Source organism: Hyperolius riggenbachi, chromosome 7, assembly GCF_040937935.1.
Source record: "Hyperolius riggenbachi isolate aHypRig1 chromosome 7, aHypRig1.pri, whole genome shotgun sequence".
Classification (NCBI taxonomy): Eukaryota; Metazoa; Chordata; class Amphibia; order Anura; family Hyperoliidae; genus Hyperolius; species Hyperolius riggenbachi.
Window position 1 is genome coordinate 113,141,080 of NC_090652.1, and position 24,238 is coordinate 113,165,317.

At 45.5% G+C, this 24,238-nt stretch overlaps 1 protein-coding gene across 1 annotated transcript in view; it reads right to left on the reverse strand.

Annotated features, from left to right (window-relative positions):
* Positions 1-3,237: 3,237 nt before the first annotated feature.
* Positions 3,238-24,238, reverse strand: part of LOC137525631 (cytochrome P450 2K4-like) — a 112,117-nt gene continuing 91,116 nt past the window's right edge. Inside the window, exons 7-9 of the mRNA XM_068246781.1 lie at positions 21,986-22,173; positions 12,827-12,968; positions 3,238-3,587 (exon numbers count right to left, since the gene is read on the reverse strand). Of these exons, the coding sequence (XP_068102882.1) occupies positions 3,400-3,587; positions 12,827-12,968; positions 21,986-22,173 (518 nt within the window). The 3' untranslated portion in view covers positions 3,238-3,399. The remainder of the gene's footprint in view (positions 3,588-12,826; positions 12,969-21,985; positions 22,174-24,238) is intronic.

The window sequence follows — 24,238 nt, forward strand, 5'->3', positions numbered from 1 at the left end:
ACAGACTTGCAGCCAGCCAGCCATTGTGTTATTGTGTTGAGCTGCAGTATGTCATGTCGCAAGTTTTTGCATATGCTCCCTTGCTGACTGAAGCAGAGTAAATTGTCTGGTGCTGTGAGATCATTCCAAATCAGGATGGGGGGTGCATCCTCACAAGTTTGACTCAGGCAGCAAAAAGTCTAGAACCGGCCCTGGATAAACTGCTTCCATTCTTACGTTATTGATGCCAAGGAAACCAAAGCTCACAAACTTGGTCATTGAGTGACTGTTTGTAAAGGTTACAAAAAGTGGGCAAAGCCAACAACAATCATATTTTTAAATGGGAAAATTTACACTGCAGAAAGTCTTACACTGTTAACGGTAAGGTTCTCAAACTTGGTGCAGCTGGTCACTGAGTGACTGGGATTAATGTACAGGAAAGAGGGTGGAGCCTGTAACAGCCAATCAAAATGCAACTATTATTTTTAAAGAAAACCTGTAACTTTAAAAAGTTCCCCTGGGGAGTACTCGGTAGAGGGAAGCCTCCGGATCCTATCGAGGCTTTTCCCCGTCCTCCTGTGCCCCATGGCGGTCTCGCTGTGCCCCTCTGAATAGTGAGGATGTAAATATTTACCTTCCCGGCTCCAGCGCAAGCACAGTATCGGCTCTCCGCTCGGAGATAGACAGAAATAGCCGATCGCTGTCGGTCCACTCTACTGCGCATGCGCAAGTCTCCTGTGCCTTCGTAGTAGAGCGGACCCGACAGAGACCGGCTATTTCCGCCTATCTCCGTGCTGAGAGCCGCAACAGCGCCCCTGTTGAAGCCAGGGAAGGTAAATATATCAAGCCTTGTCAGGCTTGTAAAGCTAGGATTGCGAGACGCTTCGGGGGAGCCAGCGCTGGATTGCCTGCAGCTACAGGGGAGGGGGAAGCTTCATTGGGACCCTGAGGCTTCCCCCTCCAGAGGTGAGTACCCCCAGGGGACTTTTTTTTGTTACAGAGTCTCTTTAAAGGGGAATATTTAAATTGCTGTCATTCTTATACTGGTAATGGCATAGGCCTCAATTGTTACAGTCATTCATTGGGTGACTGGGATTCAAATTCAAAATATCCTATTTTTATATGAATGTGACTGAAATCATCATCTTATTTTCAAACAAATCCTAAAAGTAAATTAAGAAAACCTAGCTTAAGAAATAAACCAAAAATTATATTTGGTCATGTATTTATTGAAATAAAAATGATGAAGTAAAACATGTGCGTTGCAAAAGTAATTAAATCTATAGGATTATCATATACCGGTAATTTGAAGGTAAAATTGGAGGGCAGTGTTTTTAGTCAATAGGATGACGATCAGGTATTAGTGATAGACCCTGTTTTGTTCAAAGAATGGAAATCCAGCAAAGCCTGATCACACACACAACACATTTGAAGATGTATGACGGCTTGCACAGAGGAGGTGTCTAAGGACCTCAGAAATAAAGTTGTTAATGCCCATAAAGCTGTAAAAGTTTCTCTAAAGTGTTTGCGCTCCACTAATAAGGCTGAGGCTGTGTGCACACATGGCAGAAACGCTTGCAGAGCATAAAACACGTTTTTATGCAGCAATGTTAGTCTATGGGACACAGAAGGACCTGCGCTCCACCTGCGATTTACAGTAAGCATTCTGCAGACGCTTGCAGTATTGCATAATAAGCATGCTGGCTGTCTGCACATAATGCACATAATGAAAGTCTATGGAAACGCATCTGCATTGCGTTTTCCATGTGTTTTCTGCAGCCTTTGTAGTTAAAAAGTAAAGATCTCTAATGTGTTTCCATTTCCTGTTGTCTTCCTAATGATTTGCATATATTTAATTTCAAAAACGCATAGAAAACGCATATGCGTTTTCAATTAGCAAACCTGCAAACGCGTACAAATGCATGTAAAATGCATGAAAAACGCATCTGCATAAAAAAACGCAAATGCACCAAAAACGCAATACAAAAATGCAAACGCACCGGCAGAAAACGCCAGAAAAAAACGCTATGCTATATGTGAACCCAGCCTCACTGTATACAAATCGAAGTAGAGCTCTTTGGCGCCCTTCTTTGCTTCGCGTAGCGCCAAAGCTTGGCACGGCTATAGCAGTAATGCTATAGCCCCCCATGCAGGGGGTAATTTGGGGATCCAGCAATAGCCGGACCCCGAATTACTTCTCCCTCCGAGTTGCTAAAACTTGGAGGGGGAATAGTATTTAACAGTATTTAATCCCTAATTTGTGTGGTGCAGGATGAGCCGTCATTTGGCTCACCCTGCGCCAAAAAGCCCTGCACCCAAACTGAATGTACGTGTTCAAATACAGGAAATTCAAGACCATTGTTACCCTACCCAGAAGTGGTCAACTATCAAAGATAACTCTAACTGCAAGGTATGTGATAGCCTTGGAGTTTGCAAAGAAATACAGGATAGCTTCTCAGAAACTGAAGACCTTTTTAACATGAATGTTGATGTTCATCATGAGTTCACTCTCAGGGGAACACTGGACAGCAATGATGTAAATGGCCGCGTAGCAAGGAGTAAGCCACTGCTGTCCGTCTATGGGAAAAATGTTTTATGGATGAATGAAGCCAAAATAAATGTTTTGGTTTCAATGATTCATATTACTATTGTGGAAAAAGAACACTGCATTCCAGCATATCTGTGAAATGGTGGGAATGTTCTGGTGTAGGCTTACTTTGCTGCATCTGGTCTTGCTCTTGCCATCATTGATGGAGTATTGGATTCTGAACTATATCATAGAATTCTAAAAAAAAATGTCAAGACATTTTTCTGTGAACTAAATCTCAAGAGACAGTGGATCATGCATGATCATCTAGACAATAATCCCTAATATGCAATCATTTCACCAAAGAAGCAAAAAGTGAATGTTGTAGAATGATCAGGTCAAAGACCTGAACTTAATTCAAATGAAATGTTTTGGAAAGTCCTAAAGTGAGCAGTGTAGTTTAGGAAATCCACCAGCATCCAAAAGCTAAGCCTGTTCTGCATGGAGGAATGGAATACACTTACTCAAAGTCTATGTGTAGGACTGATCAACAGTTAACATAAGCATTCAGCTGCTGTTATTTCTACACAAGGGGCTCAAGCACGACTGTATGGAGGTCAACTATTAATTCTTAGCCATACTGGCAAGTGTACATAGTAAAGAGTCAGTGCAGTAAATCACACGATCATCAACATCAAGTGACCATGAATCACAAAAGACACAGTTACAGCTTTGTTCTCTCCTCAGTACTTTTTAATATGGCAAGAACATCCCTTTAAATTAACAATGACCCTTTGTATGTGAGTAGCCAGAATACAAGCGATACCCCACACTTCTCTACACTACCTGCACCACAACACGTAATATTAAAAAGAAAATACTGTTGTTTTTGTCTAACAGTTAAGCTTTGCACACACCAAATGCGGGCGAGGGATTAAGAGGAACCCAAATGCAGGAGTGAGATCTAGATCTTCTTCCGAAACTCCTGGAGGTGGGTGGAAAGTGAAGGTTTGCAGAAGTCCGGTAAAGAACAGGAAAAGATCCATTTTAGCTAAACCTTCTCCAACACAAATTCTTCTCCCTATGAAAAAAGCAGGATGGAACAGGTTAGGCCCTTATAAGACACTGCTGAAAAGTAAAAGGAAAGGGAAAAAAAAACAAAAAAACTTAACTTTCACACTTTTTATTTAACCGCTTCACAACTGCTGATATGTGTATCTATGCCCTTTGTATCACAATCAGAGGTGTAGATACACTTAACCTTCTGTTTACGAGCAGCACACACCCATGACCTCGTGCGGCAGAGTATTGATTTGTGAATGGGAACACGTGTTCCCAAAATCAAAGGGCCTGTTATTAATGACCACCGGCATCAGCGAGAAGATGCCTGTGGTCATTCACAAATTGAAAGTAAAAAAGACAACACACCACTGTTTATTACACAGGATGAAGTGTTGGGACACATAGTAAACAAAAATTAAAAATACAATGCATTAAATTACATAAAAAATGTATCCCCTGTTAGTTATTAACTGTAATGATCTGCTCTGCTGTCTGCACAGACAGACAGCTTTTTGACCATTTTGTAGGTCTGAGTGCTGCAGGTCCCTGGAAAGAAGACCTGTCTTCACTCTGCAAGTTTCAGAGTTGCTCTGCTGGTAAGGAATTTGCATCCACTTGTCATGCAAATTGCTTAGCTGCTTTCTTTGATGGCTTGCAGTATAAATACCTTTTGCTCCCAGAATTCCCTGCTGGTCATAGAGGTTTGTTCCTGCTAACTTACCTGGAGTCTCAGCCTTTGCTAATTGTTTGCTAAGATTGTCTTAGAGTAATTCCTAGGAAGTGCACTAGCATTCCTTCTAGCGTAGTCAGGTTGTATTATCTGTATTGCCTTGTACTGTCCATCTGTTGCTATTGTCTTGTCGCCAGCGGCGGTCGACAGGACATCGTTCTGTCTGTTGGGATCGCATTTGCCCTAGCGGTAGTGGCAGTGGTTCCTTCTGTACTCTGTCTGGGAGTGTAGGCCAGAGCTGCGGTTGCTACTGGTTACTCCTTCTGTCTGTCTTGTCTGGTACGAACGCTTGCTGTAGGCTCGGTGAGTTTACCGTTTAGCAAGCGTTCACGTTCTCTATTCATTTTCGTGTTACATTGGTTAGTTAGGGTTGGTGCGTTTTGTCTCGGTTGCGCTTCTCATGCGGAGACCGCACCATTAGCGTGTTTTGTCTCTGTTGCGCTTTTCGTGTGGCGACCACACTTAGCGAGTGCGTTTGTTATTTTCCTTGGCGTTCTGATCATTGTTGTTTGCTGTGTCTTTCTCGCTACACGTGTGCTCTGTCTCTACTCGGTCTTGTGTCACTGTTGGCAATCGCCACTCTTGCGATTGCGTTCCCACTTGGCTTCCGCTGTTGTGTGTTCACCGTCGCCGGGTGGCGACTAGATTGGTGGACACACATACATTCTGTCTCTGTGCTCACTTTCTCTCTACAGGTGCATTGCACCAAAGCTGGGTTCTGTCGTTTTATACGCTTGTGGAGGACTTCCACAGTGTCAGCGCACATCTTGTGCGCTGCTGACCACGGAGATAATTCCACAATCGTTACACATATAAACTTGAGTGTAAACCAACCTGAGTATAGGCCGACCTCCCAACTTTTACCCAAAGAGCTAGAAAAAATAATTGACTCAGATATAAGCCAAGGGTAAGAAATGCAGTGACCTTATGGTGCAGAAGAAAGCATTGTTTTGAGAATATAGATGGCTTGGATGGGGTAGAAGGTATATATGCAGAAGTTCTTTTGTTGCCTACAGGAACTTCAAATGAAATTCCTGCAGGGTATTACTGTTTATGTATTCCTCCTGCCCATCTTCCCTACTGCAGTACATGCTGCTCCACCAGAAGCAGAACAGTCTGTGCAATTATCATTCCAAAACTGCTGTGCAAAGCAATCAGATTGCTTGGTGTGACAAGTACTGCAAGTGTGTACATAGTATCAGGAATGAGACACACTGTTTTGTAGTTAGAGATGGGGTGAAGTGAACAGTTCCTGGGTAATGACCTTTGGGTGACTTCCATGTTCGCCAGCTTCCGCATTACTGCACAGATGCTTTCCCGGCGTCTGCGCATCCTTGATCGTGCGCCCGCAGCTGGGAGCACTCTGCGCAATGGCATGATGTCACACAGAGATTGCTTGTGGTCTTATTCTGTAATAAATGCTTCCAGGATTAAAGGAATACTGTACGGGGGTCGGGGGAAAATGAGTTGAACTTACCCGGGGCTTCTAATGGTCCCACGCAAACATCCTGTGCCCACGCAGCCACTCACCGATGCCCCTGCCCCGCCTCCGGTTCACTTCTGGAATTTCAGACTTTAACCACTTTACCCCCAGCCGTACGGATTTCTCCGTCCCTTTTTTCATCCTTCTACCACCAGGGACGGAGAAATCCGTACTTCCCGCGCTCCCGCCGCTGCCCGCGCTCCCGCTCGTTCATGCGCGCACTCCCGCTCGCATGCACGCCACCGCCCGCTTGCCTGGAGATCAATGAACGGAAAAATCCATTCCCGTTCGTTGATCTTAGCCCCGCAATGATCCGCTGCTTTGAGAAGCAGTGCAATCGTTGTGAAAAAAAAAAAACTTTTCCAGCCTCATAGCACTTCCTGCAAGCGTCCTTCCGGACGCTTTCAGGTCACATAAACAAAATGTTACGGTGGCCATCTTGTGGCCAAATAGTAAAACTATACCCTAAAGCAGTTTTCACATACAAATACATTACTTTTACACAAAAAATTAACTCATTACCTCCCACACTCCTCAATTTTATTTTTTTTTGTAATTAAAAAAAAGAAAAAAAATTACAATAAAAAAAATACATAAATAGTTACCTTAGGGACTGAACTTTTTAAATATTTATGTCATGAGGGTACAACACTGTTACTTTATAAACTATGGGCTTGTAATTAGGGATGGAAGCAAAACTGAAAAAAATGCACCTTTATTTCCAAATAAAATATTGGCACCAAACATTGTGATAGGGACATAATTTAAGCGGTTTTATAACCGGGACAAATGAGCAAATAAATGTCATGGGTTTTATTTACAGTAGCATGCATTATTTAAAAACTATAATGGCCAAAAACTGAAAAATAATTAATTTTTTCCCACATTTTTCCTATTTTCCCATTAAAACATATTTAGAATAAAATAATTCTTGGCATAATGTCCCACCTAAAGAAAGCCTAATTGGTGGCAGAAAAAACAAGATACAGTTCATTTCATTGTGATAAGTAATGATAAAGTTATAGACAAATGAATGGAAGGAGCGCTGAAAGGTGAAAATTGCTCCGGTGCTCAAGGGGTAAAACCCCTCAGCAGTGAAGTGGTTAAAGTCTGAAAACCACTGCGCCTGTGTTGCCATGTCCTTGTTCCCGCTGATGTCACCAGGAGCATACTGCGCAGGCACAGACCATACTGGGTTTGTGCTATACACTTCTGGTGATGTCAGTGGGAGCGAGGACACGGTAACGCAGGCACAGTGGTTTTCAGACTTCAAAGTCTGAAATTCCAGAAGTGAACCAGAGGCAGGGCGGAGCATCGGTGAGTGGCTGCGCAGGCACAGGATGTTTGCCGGGGACCATTAGAAGCCCCGGGTAAGTTCAACTCATTTTCCCCTGACCCCCTTACAGTATTCCTTTAAAGGGAAGGTCCAAGCAAAAAAAAAAAAAATGAGTTTCACTTTCCTGGGGCTTCTACCAGCCCCATGCAGCCATCCTGTGCCCTCGTAGTCACTCACTGCTGCTCCAGGCCCCCGCTGGCAGCTTTCTGACCTCAGAGGTCAGGGCCGAATTGCGTACATTTTTACACGTTCCCGATAGTGCAGGAACATTAACACATACATTTTTACGTGTTAGTGGTGCAATGTGTAAATTTTTGTTCCTGCACTAGCTGGAATGCGTAAAAATGTATGCAATGTGTCCCTGACCTCCGAGGTCAGAAAGCTGCCAGCGGGGGACTAGAGCAGCAGTGAGTGACTACGAGGGCACAGGATGGCTACATGGGGCTGGTCGAAGCCCCAGGTAAGTGAAACTCATTTTTTTTTTTTTGCTTGGACCTTCCCTTTAAGTAAAAGCCTTTAATTTCTATTTGTAAAGGATCGCTCCTCTCAGCCGCAGTATGCTCTGAGTAGCAACAGAGGTAGAGTCAGCTGACACTTAGGCAGGGGTTTATATATTAAATAGTAATATATGATGCTAGCTGAGATTGAACCCTGGTTTGTCACGTCAGAGGCAGTGCTATTTACCACTATGCTATAGCTGACACTCAATTGCAATGTTTACTGGTTATTTAGCTGACATGTGTTGCCACTCATGTCAGCTGATCTCTCTCTCAGATGATACTTAAACAAAATGAATGCCTGCGTGTGATTGGCTGTTGTGTGGATGTGGCCGGTCACTGGATGCTGTCAGTATTTAAACCTTGCTGTGACGCTTGCATCTTGCCCGTGATAGCTTGTAGCTTGCTGGTTGTGCTGTTACCTGCTGTTTATATTGCATTATCTGGACTATGGGCTGGTGAACACCAGAGCGGTTCTGAAGCATTTTTTTAAACGCTTGCAGGGTGAAAACCACTTGGCTAATGAAAGTGAATGGGATGGTGCACACCAGAGCGGGTCATTTTTTTCACAAATGCAAACTCATGGGCTGCAGCATTTTTTTGGTTTCTGAGGCGTTTCTGCCTCAATGTTAAAGTATAGGAAAGTGGAAAACAGCTCTGAAAAACGCTAGATCAGAGCAGTTTTCCAGGCGTTTTTGTTACAGAAGCTGTTCAGTAACAGCTTTACTGTAACAATATTTAGAATCAGCTACACAAAAACGTTCCAAAAAATGCTAGGCATGTTTAGAAAACATCTCTAAACATGCCTAGAATCGCTCTTCTGAAATCTGCTTCAAAAACATCTAGCGTTTTGCAGATCTGCTAGAGGCTTTTGGTGTGCACTGGGCCTTTGACCTTGGGTTTGATTACTGGACCTCCATTGTCTGCTGTCTGAACTGACCTCTTGCCTGGAATATCGTGACGACCCTTGCTGCCAGGTTTATGTTCGGAAACGTTCTTTGACTACTCTCTGCCTTGCCCTCCGGTACTGTGATATTTCTGCTTACCTGTGTATGACCCTGAACTGTTGCTGAGCTTTGTTATTCGGTATCATTGTTTGGCCTGGAAGTTTATTTGCTCACCCTGGCCTACTTTCATCTCCAATACTTTGCACACTAAAGGCCAGGGTGTAACTGAAGTCGGACAGGTGTTGTCTCTTCACCTACTGTTCAAGCAGGGATGCGCCACATAGGGTGAAGCGTGTGGAGTTAGATTGGGTCATTGGAGTGGATTCGTGAATAGATATCCCTACAGGCCTGACACTATTTCTAGACTATCCCCCGCCCGGATGTCCAAGTGTGCTGCAAGTCATTGTGAATATCCTCCTGCGCCCGAGTGCATCCCCACCATAATATTCAAAACAAAAGGTGCACTGCTGTGTCCCCCTCCCCATCATGTGTAGTGTGCTGCGAGTACATTTTGGTGTCTGTGTTAACCCCCGTCCGCTAGAGCATCTGTGACAGACTTCTGTGCCGTCCCCATGGGTGCCCCAGCGTACCCCTGGCTTAAGCAGTGCCCACTAGAACAGAATTTGTGGTAGACTTCTGTGCTGTGTCCCCCCTCCCCTGAGTGTCCCCTGCCATATGCAGCGGGGGTGCTTCTCTCACTCACCGGACTGCACTGTTTGTATTTGCTCTGCCTGTCAGCCATAGGCTGCAGTGGTACACATGATCAGAGGTCTGTCACAAATTCTCTGGTGGGGGGGGGGGTTAACATGGACACCACAATATACCTGCAGCACATTGCACATGACAGGGAAGGGGACACAGCCGCAAACCTCTGTTTTTGGAGTTGTGGGGGTGGTGCACAGTGGGGTGGGGGTGCACTCTGTGATTATGACCCAAGTATATGTGGTAATTTGTGGTGAAAAAAACAATGTATAGATTATTTAGCTGTGATAAGTATTGAAAAAGTTATTGGCAAATGAATAGGAGGAGCGTGAAATGTAAAAATTGCTCCGGTTTTTTAGGGTTAAAACTCTTAGTAGTGAAGTGGTAAAAAGCCCATCTAGTATTGCATAGTAATAATTGCAACGTGAAATTTGCAACGAAAATGAATTTCAAACTATTATGAAATCATTGTTGTTCATAATGTGAAAAGTTGCATTATAAGTATGATTGACTTATAATTTTGCAAAATATTCATCAAAAAATTTGATTTCTCTTGCCCCTTGACTTCATTACATTTGGTGAAAATTACTTTTCACATGCACCCCAATACAATTTTGCACAGATACTCATCTATGCGAAAACGTGTTCAAAATACATTAGTGAATAACTTGCGACAATTACACTACAAGTCAAGATTACAAACAAAATCGTAGTTAAGATCAAGATTGTAATTGTGAAAATTACAGGAAAATTCACAAAAGCAAAATTATCCATTACAATCAATGCAAATAAAGTATGGGTAGTAAAGCAGGTTTTACCAGCTAGAACATTGTCTTCATTATGATGAAGGTCGTTTAATATGAAGTGCAGTACAGCAGAAATGTGTTCTGAGTAAATAAAAATATCCTGAAGCACAACAAGCTTGCTCTACTCTGATATATTAGGGCGGGTCCCAATCACCCTGCTAGATAGGTTGTTATAACCAAAATAATCTTCAGGATGCAAATGTGTGAAAGGGTATTAGTAAATACATCAATACTGTAGCTATGTACAGTCAAATCATTGATAATCTGCACTGATAAATCACGCACTGATTATACTCAGTGGCTATCTAAAACACACTGAATATTAAAGAGGAATTTCAGTGAAAATAATGTAATAAAAAAAAGTGCTGAATTTTTTCAATAATTACTATGTATAAATGAGTTAGTCACCGTTTGTCCATTGTAAAATCTTTCCTCTCCCTGATTTACATTCTTCCCACAATGCAACAAGGCTCCCACAGTGTGATGCATGTCAGTACCTCAGTGCTGTGAGGCGCTGACATCACACTGTGGGAGGGGTTTCACCACAAAATCAGCCATACAGAGCACCCTGATAATCCTTTTGAGAAAAGGAAGAGATTTCTCATGGTAAAGGGGGTATCAGCTACTGATTGGGATGAAGTTCAATTCTTGGTTACAGTTTCTCTTTAAAGTGAATGTTTACCGGTTTAAAAAAGAAAAAGTCAGATACTCACCTAAGGAGAGGGAAGGCTCGGTCCTAATGAGCCTTCCCTCTCCTCTCCCGGTGCCCGGTCCCGCGCAGGATCCCCCGTGGCAGTATTCGACCAGTTCGGTCAAATACTGCCACTTCCGCATGCTGAAGGGAGCTTTCGGAAGCCTTCGGAAGCACTCGGGCTCCCGAGGACGCGGCCGCTCCATACTACGCATGCGCGAGCACCCTCTATGACGCGCTCGCGCGTACGTAGTATGGAGCGGCCCGTCTTCGGAAGACCGAGTGCTCCCGAAGACCTCTGAAGTCCATGCGGCGGCGGCGGACGCGAACGGGGGAGCCAGCGCAGCACCTAGGGCACCGGGAGAGGAGAGGGAAGGCTCATTAGGACCGAGCCTTCCCTCTCCTTAGGTGAGTATCTGACTTTTTTTTTTATTAGCGGTACCCATTGGCTTTAAAGGACAGTTGAAGTGAGTGTATTATGGAGGCTGACATATTTATTTCCTTTTAAACAATACCAGTTGCTTGGCAGTCCTTCTGGTCTATTTGACTACAGTAGTGTTTTAACCTCCTGCCGCCCGCGTCACGCCAGTAGGCGTGGCCACGGCGGCAGCCCCAGGACCGCCTAACGCCAATTGGCGTAAAGTCCTGGGGCTCTGTTTAGCATGAGATCGCGCGCATGGTGCGCGCGCATCTCATGCTCGGAGGGCGGAGCTCCGCCCCGCCTTCAGTCTCCGAGCGGCTATTGCCGCTCGGGAGACTGTTAGACGGCGATCACGCCGTCTATTTACTTGGTGCAGCGCTGCGATGAGCAGCAGCGCTGCACCGGGGACAGCCGTGTGACACGGCTGTCCCCATGGGGGACAAGAGAGCGATCGGCTCTCATAGGCAGAAGCCTATGACAGCCGATCGCCATAATTGGCCGGCTGTGGGGAGGGAGGGAGGGAGGGAGGGAGGGAGGGAATAATTTTAAAGGAACAGGGGATTTTAGAAAAAAAACCCTAACAAAAATATTTATTTAAAAAAAAATAAACATGGGGGGAGCGATCAGACCCCACCAACAGAGAGCTCTGTTGGTGGGGAGAAAGGGGGGGGGATCACTTGTGTGCTGAGTTGTGCGGCCCTGCAGCTTGGCCTTAAAGCTGCAGTGGCCAATTTAGCTAAAAATGGCCTGGTCACTAGGGGGGTTTAGCCCTACAGTCCTCAAGTGGTTAATAACACCAGAAACACACATGCAGCTAATCTTGTCAAATCTGACAATAATATAATGTATTATTTCAGAAATATCTGATCTGCTGCATACTTGTTCAGGGTCTATGGCTAATATTATTAGAGGCAGAGGACCAGCAGGACAGACAGGCAACCGGTATTGCTTAAAAGGAACTACATATGGCAGACTCCATATCACTCTCACTTCAGTTTTTGTTTATTTAAGTTACTGTTGATATAATTATACAAAAATGTAATCGCTAGTCCAGGATAAGTACAGTGATATCAAGCATTTATGTACTACTAGCTGATGACCCGGCGTTGCCCGGGTATATATTTGGCTGGTGTCGGCTCAACCCACTTTTTCTAACCATAACACACAAACACTCAATGACCAAGTTTGTGAGTTTTGGCATCAATAATTTGTATATGCTCATAGATATTAAAAAAAATCAGATTGGCGGTTTGTGACTCCACCCCTCTACAGCATTTTTAATATACCCCATTGAAAATCAACAGGTGAATATTAATTGGCTTTTTTAGGCTCCACCCACTTTTCTGAATATTAATCCCAGTCACTCAGTGACCAACTGTGCAAAGTTTAAGAAACCTGCCATTAACAGTGAAGAAGGGCTGCAGTTTACATTTTCCCAGTGAAATCTGTTTTTGACTCCACCCAGTTTTTGTAACCTTGACACACATTCACTCAGTGACCAAGTTTGGGAGCTTTTGAGTTTCTGGCTTAAAGCAGCAGATCTTCTGTGCCTATAAGGTTTTGAGTTCTGGGTTGAGGTCTCAATTAATATTTTAATGTAGCCGCAGCAATGATTATGCCGTGTGTGATTATTTTAATGACTCACCTGCTGAGAAAGGCATAAACGCATCTCGTCGTACAAACTTTCCAGTACCATCCAGAAAGTGATTTGGATTAAACTCATAAGGTGTTTCCCACTGAGTCTTGTCATACAGAACAGATGTGAGGAGAGGAATCACCTCTGTATCCTGCAAACACAAACACATTGCACACGATTTAAAGGAGAACTCTGTTATCTCACTGATCTGTCATTAGGTTGGGCACTGAACAGGAGTAACATTTGTCATTTGGACCTTTTTAACCACTTGCCGACTGCCTAACGCAAATTGGGGGTGCTAGTGGCAGAGTGGCTCCGCTGTTCCTCAAGGACGCCATATGGCATCATCTCGTGAGGAGCACGAGTGCAAGCTCCCATCACTGTAAACAGACAGCACCAGCAATCAGCCTGCCAGCGTCTGATCAGTGCTGGCAGGCTGTGTTGTTCATTTATATAGCGTAGTTCATTCATATAGCGCTGACATCTAACGCAGCGCTGCACAGAGTATTACCTTGTCACTTAACTGTCCCTCTGAGGCACTCACAATCTAATCCCTGCCATAGTCCTATGCCTTTGTGTGTAATATATAGTGTATGTATAGTAGTGTAGGGACAATTTAGGGGCAGAAGGGGGGAGGGGGGGAATAAAAAAACAAAATTTAGCTTTTTCTTTATTAACAAAATAAAAATAAAATACAAATAGCAGCAGCAATCAGATGCCACCAACAGAAAGCTCTATTTGTGGGAAGAAAAGGAGGTAAAATCATTTGGATGCTAAGTTGTATGACCGGGCAATAAACCATTAAAGTTGTGAAGTGCAGAATTGTAAAAAATGGCCTGGTCACTATGGAGGGTATAAACCTCTGGACCTCAAGTGGTTAAAATATGTTGCCTTTCAGAAGTTATCTCCTGGAAAACTTTCAATAATCATTTAAGCTTCTCTCTAGTCATCTCTCCATGTGGTCTGAGTCTAACTAGATAAACTGATTTCTCAATTAACATCTTCTGCTTCGTTACAAGGGAGTCATTACGGGGGGATGCACTGGCGCACGGAAGGGGGTGTTCCGGGTGTCTGGAACCACCCCCTTGCACCTAGACCGGAAGTGCCTCCGGAATCTGAGCAGCGGCAGCCACTGAATGTAATAGTGCAGCTGCTGCTTGCTCATGTGTGTGCGCAGTAGGGGGGCCCGGGGCCCGCTAGCCGTGTGGGGGGGGAGCGCTGTCACCCTCCCTATTGAGGGACCCCCCAGCCAGATATGCTGCTTCTTCCCCGCAGCCCCGCAGTCTCCCGGAGGCAGATCAGGGCTACGGCAAGATGGCTGCCGAAGCCCTGCTCTGGAGACTATTTGTGTCTCCAGTACAGGGCTTCGGGAGCCATCTTGCCGTAGCCCTGCACTCTGCCTGTCAGCGCGGGAGATGTGCTGCTGGAGGATCGTCGGGCAGCTGTGTGCCAGATGCCGGGAGAGGAGAAGACTTCTGTCAGGTAAGTGAATTGTTTTTTTTTTTTCACAGGTGCATTTTTTTTCTAGTTTCTGCTGCCCACATTACGATTTTCAGGTGTCTGCTGCCCACATTACGATTTTCAGGTGTCTGCTGCCCACATTACGATTTTCAGGTGTCTGCTGCCTACATTACGATTTTCTGGTCACTGCTGCCCACATTGCGATTTTCTGGTGTCTGCTGCCCACATTACGATTTTCAGGTGTCTGCTGCCCACATTATGATTTTCTGGTCACTGCTGCCCACATTGCGATTTTTAGTTGTCTGCTGCCCACATTATGATTTTCAGGTGTCTGCTGCCCACATTGCGATTTTCAGGTGTCTGCAGCCCACATTACGATTTTCAGGTGTCTGCTGCCCACATTACGATTTTCATGTGACTGTTGCCCACATTACGATTTTCTGGTCACTGCTGCCCACATTGCGATTTTCAGGTGTCTGCTGCCCACATTACGATTTTCAGGTGACTGCTGCCCACATTGCGATTTTCAGGTGTCTGCTGCCCACATTGCGATTTTCAGGTGTCTGCTGCCCACATTACGATTTTCTGGTCACTGCTGCCCACCTTGCGATTTTCTGGTGCCTGCTGCCCACATTGCGGTTTTCTGGTAACTGCTGCCCACATTGCGATTTTCTGGTGTCTGCTGCACACATTGTGATTTTCAGGTGTCTGCTGCCCACATTACGATTTTCTGGTCACTGCTGCCCACATTGCGATTTTCTGGTGCCTGCTGCCCACATTGCGATTTTCTGGTAACTGTTGCCCACATTGTGATTTTAAGGTGTCTGCTGCCCACATTACGATTTTCTGGTCACTGCTGCCCACATTGTGATTTTCAGGTGTCTGCTGCCCTCATTACGATTTTCTGGTCACTGCTGCCCACGTTGTGATTTTCAGGTGTCTGCTGCCCACATTGTGATTTTCTGGTGCCTGCTGCCCACATTGTGATTTTCTGGTAACTGTGCCCCACATTGTGATTTTAAGGTGTCTGCTGCCCACATTACGATTTTCTGGTCACTGCTGCCCACATTGTGATTTTCAGGTGTCTGCTGCCCACATTACGATTTTCTGATGACTGCTGCCCACATTGCGATTTTCAGGTGTCTGCTGCCCACATTACGATTTTCTGGTCACTGCTCCCCACATTGTGATTTTCAGGTGTCTGCTGCCCACATTGCGATTTTCTGGTGTCTGCTGCCCACATTGCGATTTTCTGGTAACTGCTGCCCACATTGTGATTTTCAGGTGTCTGCTGCCCACATTACGATTTTCTGGTCACTGCTGCCCACATTGTGATTTTCAGGTGTCTGCTGCCCACATTATGATTTTCTGATGACTGATGCCCACATTGCGATTTTCAGGTGTCTGCTGCCCACATTACGATTTTCTGGTTACTGCTGCCCACACATTGCGATTTTCTGGTGCCTGCTGCCCACATTGTGGGGGATCTGGCTATATACACTGGCTATATGCAGGGGGAGGAATCTGGCTACATACAGTGGGTATATTGGTATATACAGGGGGGGGGGGATCTCTGGCTATATATACAGGGGATCTGACTATATACACTGGCCATATATACAAGGGGGATCTGGCAAAATACAAGGGGGAATGTACTGAACGGGGAGTTATCTGGCTATATACTATAAATGGGGATCATATGGTTACTTATCCTAACTGGGGGGGGCCTCATCTGGCTACCTGTGTGATAAATGGGGGTCATCTGGTCACCTATACTAAAGAGGGGTGGGGTAATTTCGTTATCTATAATAAAGGGGGGTTATCTGGCTACTTAATCACTGCCACATTATATATATTTTGGCGAAACGCTACTGCATCATGTGTATTTTGTAGGGAAACACTGCGCATTGTGTGTATTTTGTGGAGAAATGCTGTGCATCATGTGGATTTTGTGGGCAAATGCATGCGTGGTAGTGTGCGGCTTGCCAAAAGAGACCTATCAGGAATCCCCCCCTTGAAAATCCTGGATTTGCCCCTGGGATGATGGTGACCCCGAGTGTTACAGTGTGCACAGCAAAGCATAATCTCATCAGACAGGCCAGCACACTCCTATTTCCTTCTTCCTCAGGGTATCCTTCCTCCTCCATAGCTCTAGCAGTGACGTCTATGTCATCCTACGGGGGAACAGGAGAGATGTACTGGCAGGGATGGAAGCTAAAGATCAGTGAAAAAGGAGGACTTGTGCTGGCCAGAGAGGTAAGAATCACCACGCACTCTGCATGACTGGGAAGTTGGGGGACAATGACAACCCTAATACTGTTATGGTGGAAAAAAATCCAACCCTCATATGGGACTATGGTATGTGTTTGTGTGTTTGGGACTATGACGACAAAGGAAACCGTAATATTGCTAAATGGCCAACATAAAGGCTCCCTCAACACTTGAATCTTAGTGGGGGACAAAGGCTACCCAAATACTGCTATATGATTGGAGGGACAAATGTCACCTAATGGAAATTACCAGGCCGCAATTATTTCTCCAAAAAGGCGATACCCAAACTGTACCATGAAGTTGAGAGGCAAGTGGTGTCATCTCTGACACACAGCGTTGGGTCAAGGGTCCATCTGACCACGGATGCCTGGTCTGCCAAGCACGGTCAGAGCAGGTACATTACTTACACAGCCCATTGTGTCAACCTGGTGACTGCTGGCAAGCAGGGAGTATGTGGCTGTGCAGCGGACTTAGTGACACCTCCACGGCTTGCAGGCAGGCCTGCTGCTACCTCCTCTCCTCCTGTTACATCCTCTTCGCTGTCGTCCTCCTCCTCTTCCTTGGCTGAGTGGCAGTTTAACTCTACTGGTGCTGCAATCTCCTCTCCAGCTACACAGCCCCAGCTCCCCAGGGCCTATGCTGCATGCCAGGTACGACAATGTCATGCCATCTGTGTCCTTCTGTCTCCCCATGTGTCCTCCTGTCCCACCCATGTGTCCTCCTGCCTCACCCATGTTTCCACATGTCTTCCCCATCTGCCCTCCTGTCTCCCTTTATGTCGCCCCATGCCTCCTCCTCCATTCTCCCCATGTGTCCTCCTGTCTTCCCGTCTTCCCCATGTCTCCCCGCTGTGTCTGTCTCCCCCCACGTGCCTCTCCTCCCTCCTCCTTTTGTCGTCCACCCCCCCCCCCACCCCGGTGCGAGCAGATCCAACATGCCAGCGGAGATTGCAGACATCCGTCTTCTCTGTGCAGCTTCCTCTAGTGGCGGCTACTAATGATGATGCATCATTAGAAGCCGGGACTAGAGAAAGCGGCACAGAAAAGATGGCTGTCTGCAATCCTGGGCATGTTGGATGAGGTAAGCTGCTGCTGTTGCTTGCATGGGAGGACGCGGAAACACAAGGTGAAGGGAGAAGAGGCACATAGGGGACGGGAGCCAGATACCGCAGGGACACAAGCAGGGAATCCCCAATGGTCTCATGTTGGCAGTTCGTAACGGCGGTCGTTCGTAATTCGTGGATTCACTGCCTTTGCCATATAAGATGCAGGAACTTTTTATCCCCATTTTTTGGGGGGAGAAAAACTGTGTCTTATATGGCAGCAAATACAGTAATCATTTTCAGACCAGAGGGAAGGTAGTCCGCATATTTTTTGACAGAGGCAATTTCCTCCGATCATCAGCTGTGGGCATCTGTCCTTGTTTATTATGTGCCTAAAATAATATCACTAAATACCCTACAACTACAGTGAAGGCTCTCATGTGATCCCATGTTTCTCTCCTCTTTGGTCTTCCAATGCAGCTGTTGTTACAAATCCTGCCCTTCTACACACTCTGGTCATCTGAGGACTCTGTCCTTCCTGGCACTCTCTCTCTCTCTGCATGACCCCAGTGCATGTGCACCACATGCCATGCATACCCCATCAGGTCATGCAGTACATTTAAATTCAGAACAAGTGTGCATTGTATGTATTACATCCCTGTTTACATTTATAGCCTATAAGGGATACAATAAGTTATATAGGATGTATGCCATCTTAGACATGTCTTGCCTCAAAGCGGAGAGTCACACTGGAGCAGCTCTCCTGGCTGCTCCTAACAAACAGGTGGATAAGTGGCTGACCCAGCACCAACTGGAGATTGTCCCCTTAATCATAGCTAGTGGTGTGTGACAACAGCAGCAATCTCATTTTGGCTTTGAATTTGGGAAAGTTGACACATGTACCCTGCATGGCATGTGCTGAATCTCATAATTCAGAGATTTGTGTCTAAGTACCCAGGCTTGCGGGATGTCCTGAAGCAGTCCAGGAAGCTGTGTGGGTATTTCAGGTGGTCTTACACGACCATGGCACGTTTTGCCGATATTCAGCGGAGAAACAACTTGCCGGTGAGACGCTTCATTTGCAATAGCCCGACTCACTGGAATTCAACCCTGCTGATGTTCGACCACCTGCTACAACAGGAGAAAGCCGTCACCCAGTATCTCTACAACTACAGTAGAAGGACACACTCTAGGGAGATGGGGATGTTCTGGCCAAAGAACTGGACACTCATGCGAAATGCCTGCAGGCTCATGCGGCCATTTGGGGAAGTGACAAACATGGTGAGTTGCAGTGAAGGCGTCATCAGCGACTTGATCCCGCATGCTTTCTTCCTGGAGCATGCCATGCGTAGAGTGGTGGATCAAGCTGTGGACAAGCGTGAACAGGAACAGGAGGAAGAGTTGTGGGATCAATTCTCATCAAAACCAGATGTTTCCTCAACACCTGCGGCAGCACAGAGGGGGGAGGAGGAGAAGGAGGAGGAGGAAGAGTTGTGTGGGGAAGAGGAGTCGGATGATGAGGAAGGTGTTTGTTTTTTTTGGAGGAGGCGGTGGCAGAAGAACAACCGCAGCAGGCGTCGCAGGGGGGCTTGTGCTGCTCAACGTTCCCGTGGTATTGTTCGTGGCTGGGGGGAGGAGGAGAACTTACTTGACGTCACTGAGGAAGAGCAAGAGGAGATGGATAGTACATCTGGATCCAAATTTGTGCAGATGGCGTCTTTCATGCTGTCCAGCCGGTTGAGGGACCCCCGTATAAAAAAGCTCAAGGGGAATGAGCTGTATTGAGTGGCCACGCTACTAGACCCTTGGTATAGGCACAAAGTGGCGGAGATGTTTCCAAATCACAAGAAGGCAGAAAGGATGCAGCACTTGCAAAACAAGCTGACAACTATGCTTTACAGTGCGTTTAAAGTGGTATTGTCCCCATAAAAATCAAATTTCAACAGCAACTGGTCTGAGTGTATTAAGTGATAAAGATGCTAATCCTGCATTCAAAACTTTTTCTGCTGTTATGGTTTGGAGTTATCACATACTTTAGGAACACTGGCCCTAGTGCCAAACAGTGCCAAAAAGTTGAATGCTGGGAGTTATTTTGAATGCTGGGAGTTCTTTTTATCTATAATATATTCCTCCTCTTCTATTTATTTCCCTGCCTAGATGATCACTTGTGTTTACAAGCAAGGGTGAGGTGACTCAGTGATTGGATGTGTAAATTAAAAAAAAAGACTCTGGGAGGAGGGCAGCTAATGAATACACAATGAGCAAGAGAAGGGAGGGGGTAAAACAATAGTCAGGAAGGATATGATGTCAGCATTATTAGCTTGGCAAAATTACCACTGCCTGCAATAGGATTTTCTGCTTTTCCTTTATAAAATTCACAGGAATCATTACGTGGATAGCACAATACATCTGTTATGTAAGTAGGAGTAGTATTTATCTACTTATATATGTGTTTTTATTACTAGGTTAGCATGGGTGTCGCTTGTTCTTTAAGAGTGATGTCACAGCACAACAAGGTGATGTCACAGCACAACAGAATAAAGGTACCACTGCCTGTAATCCTTCTCACATGTCCACGCAGGCAAGGACAGGACGCTCCAGCGATCTCATGGTGATGTCGGACTTGCGGACATTCTTTAGTCCAACGCCTCACCTTAGCCTTTCCGGATCCACCCTCCACCAACGCCTGGACCAGCAGGTAGCCGACTACCTGGTCTTAAGTGTGGATGTAGACACTGTGAGCAGCGATGAACCCTTGGACTACTGGGTGCGCAAGCTTGACCTGTGGCCAGAGCTGTCACAATTTGCCATCCAGCTTCTGTCTTGCTTTGCCTCAAGCGTCCTGTCAGAAAGGACCTTCTGCGCAGCTGGAGGCATTGTCACTGAGAAGAGAAGTCGCCTAAGACTGAGTCAGTCCCCACACACAGCATCTCTGCCTGCACGCCGTGTGACTGCCTGCCCCATGACTAAGTCGCTTCCCACACAGCATCTCTGCCTGCAGGCCGCGTGACTGCCTTCTCCGCCACCACCAACAGGGTCAAGGACTCCAGGCGGAATCCTGAATTTTTAAGGCTGCTGGTACGTGTACATGCCTGCCTAATTTTTCTGGCTGCACTGCAGCTGCAACAACAAAACAAAAGGCATGTACAGTACATGTGCATGTGTCAATTCCCCCTTCGTGATCATTACCTTGCCGCGGTGAAGGGGCTTACGTATCACAATGAAGCAATGACCGCTGGCTATATGAGTCTCTCGGGGGGGGGGTGTTCGTTGCTTCATTGTGGACAGACCAAATCCGCAAATCCGATCAGCTGGACAGTCACTGATGTTCTGTCATCGAGCTACCTCAGCCCAGCGACCATATGGGCTTGTAAACCGCCATGGCCTGCACTCTCACCATGGTGCGCACCAGTCCAGCATGGCCGTCACTACACAAACAGCTGTGTGCGGTGCGTTACACAGTGAGTTTGGTCTGTCACTGGGAAGCAGTACACTAATTACACTCCCTGATTGATGTATACACATGCAAGATGTTTTAAAGCAATTTAGGCCTCCAATTTAGCATGCAATATGATTTCTGCCCTTAAAGAGACACTGAAGCGGAAAAAAATATATGATATAGTGAATTGGTTGTGTACTATGAATAATTACTAGAAGATTAGCAGCAAAGAAAATATTCTCATACTTTTATTTTCAGGTATATAGTGTTTTTTCTAACATTGCATCATTCTATAATATGTGCAGATTACACAACACTCAGCATTCAAAATGAGTCTTTCAGAGCAGTCTGTGAAGTAATGACCTCTCCTCTAGCAGAGGAAAAGTAAATAGTCCAGGAACAGTTGAGATAATAAAAGTCAGATAACAGCCCTCTCCACGACTAACTTAGTCGGAGAGCTTAATGGCTTGTTTGCATAGAACTGGAGTTTCTCAACTCTTCCTGTACTGGAAACAATTACACTGATGTATCTGATCTTAATGTTTTATTTCTTAGCTGTGCTACACATACAGTACAAATCATAATATCATCATTTTTTTTTCTCGCTTCAGTGTCTCATTAAAAGATTTTTCCCTGGGACTTTTGGCGTGTATTCCACTCCGCCATGCAAAAACTCAGATGTTAGACCCCTTGAAACATCTTTTCCATCACTTTTGTGGCCAGCATAAATGTTACTAATTTTCGAAGTTCGCCTTCCCATTGAAGTCTATTGTGGTTCGCGAAGTTCGTGCAAACCAAACTTTTTGCCGAGGTTCGCGTTCAAGGTTTACAAACCGAAAATCGGAGGTTCGAGTCATCTCTAATTGACTTTTGGGTGTGTAAAGGCAGACGTCCCAATACTTTTGCCGGTACAGTGCGTCAATCAGTTTGACCCATGATAGTAATAATGATTTACCTTGGGTATGCAGTATCCTCGGAAACACACGTTGTTTGTTGTTGCACGTGAGACACTCATAGGGGCAAGATTGCAGAACCTCTGGACCTCGTGTATCACTGCATCAGTATACGGCATTTTCCTCCGATCATCAGCTGTGGGCATCTGTCCCTGTTTAATATGTGCCCGGATTTCCTCTTGTACTTTCTCTGCAGCAAAAGAGTGAACTTATTTTATCAGGTCAGGTGCACCACAGTAACTGGACATATTTTTATTGCCAATATAATTTTCCATCGTATAAGACACTCTGTAATATAATACGTACCTAGGTTTAGAGGGCACAAACCAGGGCAAAAAAAACATAAACTAAACCTGGTGCGTCCATATTTCAGGAGTGTCTTGTACATGTCCTCTCCCAAATGGTGTCCTCCTGTATCCCCAATGTGTTCTCATGTCTCCCTCATGTGTTCTCCTGTCTCCCCATGTGTCCTTCTGTCTCCCCATGTGTCCTCCTGTCTCACCCATGTGTCCTCCTGTCTCACCCATGTTTCCTCATGTCTTCCCCATCTGTCCTCCTGTCTCCCCATGCCTCCTCCTCCATTCTCCCCATGTGTCCTTCTGTCTTCCCCATGTGTCCCTGCTGTGTCTGTCTCCCCCCACGTGCCTCTCCTCCCTCCTCCTTTTGTGTCCACCCCCCCCCCCCCCCCCCCCCTGTGCGAGCAGATCCAACATGCCCGTCTTCTCTGTGCAGCTTCCTCTAGTGCCGGCTACTAATGATGATGCATCATTAGAAGCCGGCCCGGGACTAGAGAAAGCGGACAGAACAGATGACTGTCTGAAATCCTGGGCATGTTGGTGAGGTAAGCTGCTGCTGTTGCTTGCATGGGAGGACGCGGAAACACAAGGTGTAGGGAGAAGAGGCACATAGGGGGGCGGGAGCCAGATACCGCAGAGACACAAGCAGGGAATCCCCAATGGTCTCATGTTAGCAGTTCGTAACGGCGGGCGTTCGTAATTCGTGGATTCACTGCCTTTGCCATATAAGATGCAGGAACTTTTTATCCCCATTTTTTGGGGGGAGAAAAACTGCGTCTTATATGGCAGCAAATACAGTAATCATTTTCAGACCAGAGGGAAGGTAGTCCGCATATTTTTTGACAGAGGCATTTTCCTCCGATCATCAGCTGTGGGCATCTGTCCTTGTTTATTATGTGCCTAAAATAATATCACTAAATACCCTACAACTACAGTGAAGGCTCTCATGTGATCCCATGTTTCTCTCCTCTTTGGTCTTCCAATGCAGCTGTTGTTACAAATCCTGCCCTTCTACACACTCTGGTCATCTGAGGACTCTGTCCTTCCTGGCACTCTCTCTCTCCTCTCTCTCTGCATGACTCCAGTGCATGTGCACCACATGCCATGCATAGCCCATCGGGTCATGCAGTACATTTAAATTCAGAACAAGTGTGCATTGTATGTATTACATCCCTGTTTACATTTATAGCCTATAAGGGATACAGTAAGTTAAATAGGATGTAAACATTGAAAGAAGCAGAATCCCCAATACTAAGGGACTAATCAGTCCCAATCAAAACACTAGACATGGTCTCAACAATTTAACACTTTATTAATGTCTTGGCTACAAGAAGTTATAAAAATCTTAAAACAAGGCATGGCCCTGGGGTCCCCCTCAACCATAAATTATGACTGGGTATACAGTGGGATGCAAAAGTTTGGGCAACCTAATTAATCATCATGATTTTCCTGTATAAATCATTGGTTGTTACGATAAAAAATATCAGTTAAACATATCATATAGGAGAGACACAGTAATATTTGAGAAGTGAAATTAGGTTTATTGGATTTACAGAAAGTGTGCAGTAATTGTTTAAACAAAAGTAGTCAGGTGCATAAAATTGGGCACCACAAAAAATACATGAAATTAATATTTAGTAGATCCACCTTTTGCAGAAATTATAGTCTCTAAATGCTTCCTGTAGGTTCCAATGAGAATCTGGATTCTGGTTGAATGTATTTTGGACCATTCCTCTTTAGTCTTTACAAAACATCTCAAGTTCATTCAGGTTTGATGGCTTCCGAGCATGGACAGCTCTCTTTAACTCACACCACAGATTTTCAATTATATTAACCACTTAAGGACCGGCAGAGTTTTGTGTGATCTGTGCTGCGTGGGCTCTTTAGCCCGCAGCACAGATCGGGTAATAGGCAGGGCGATCAGACTTCCCCCCCCCTTTTTTCCCCACTAGGGGGATG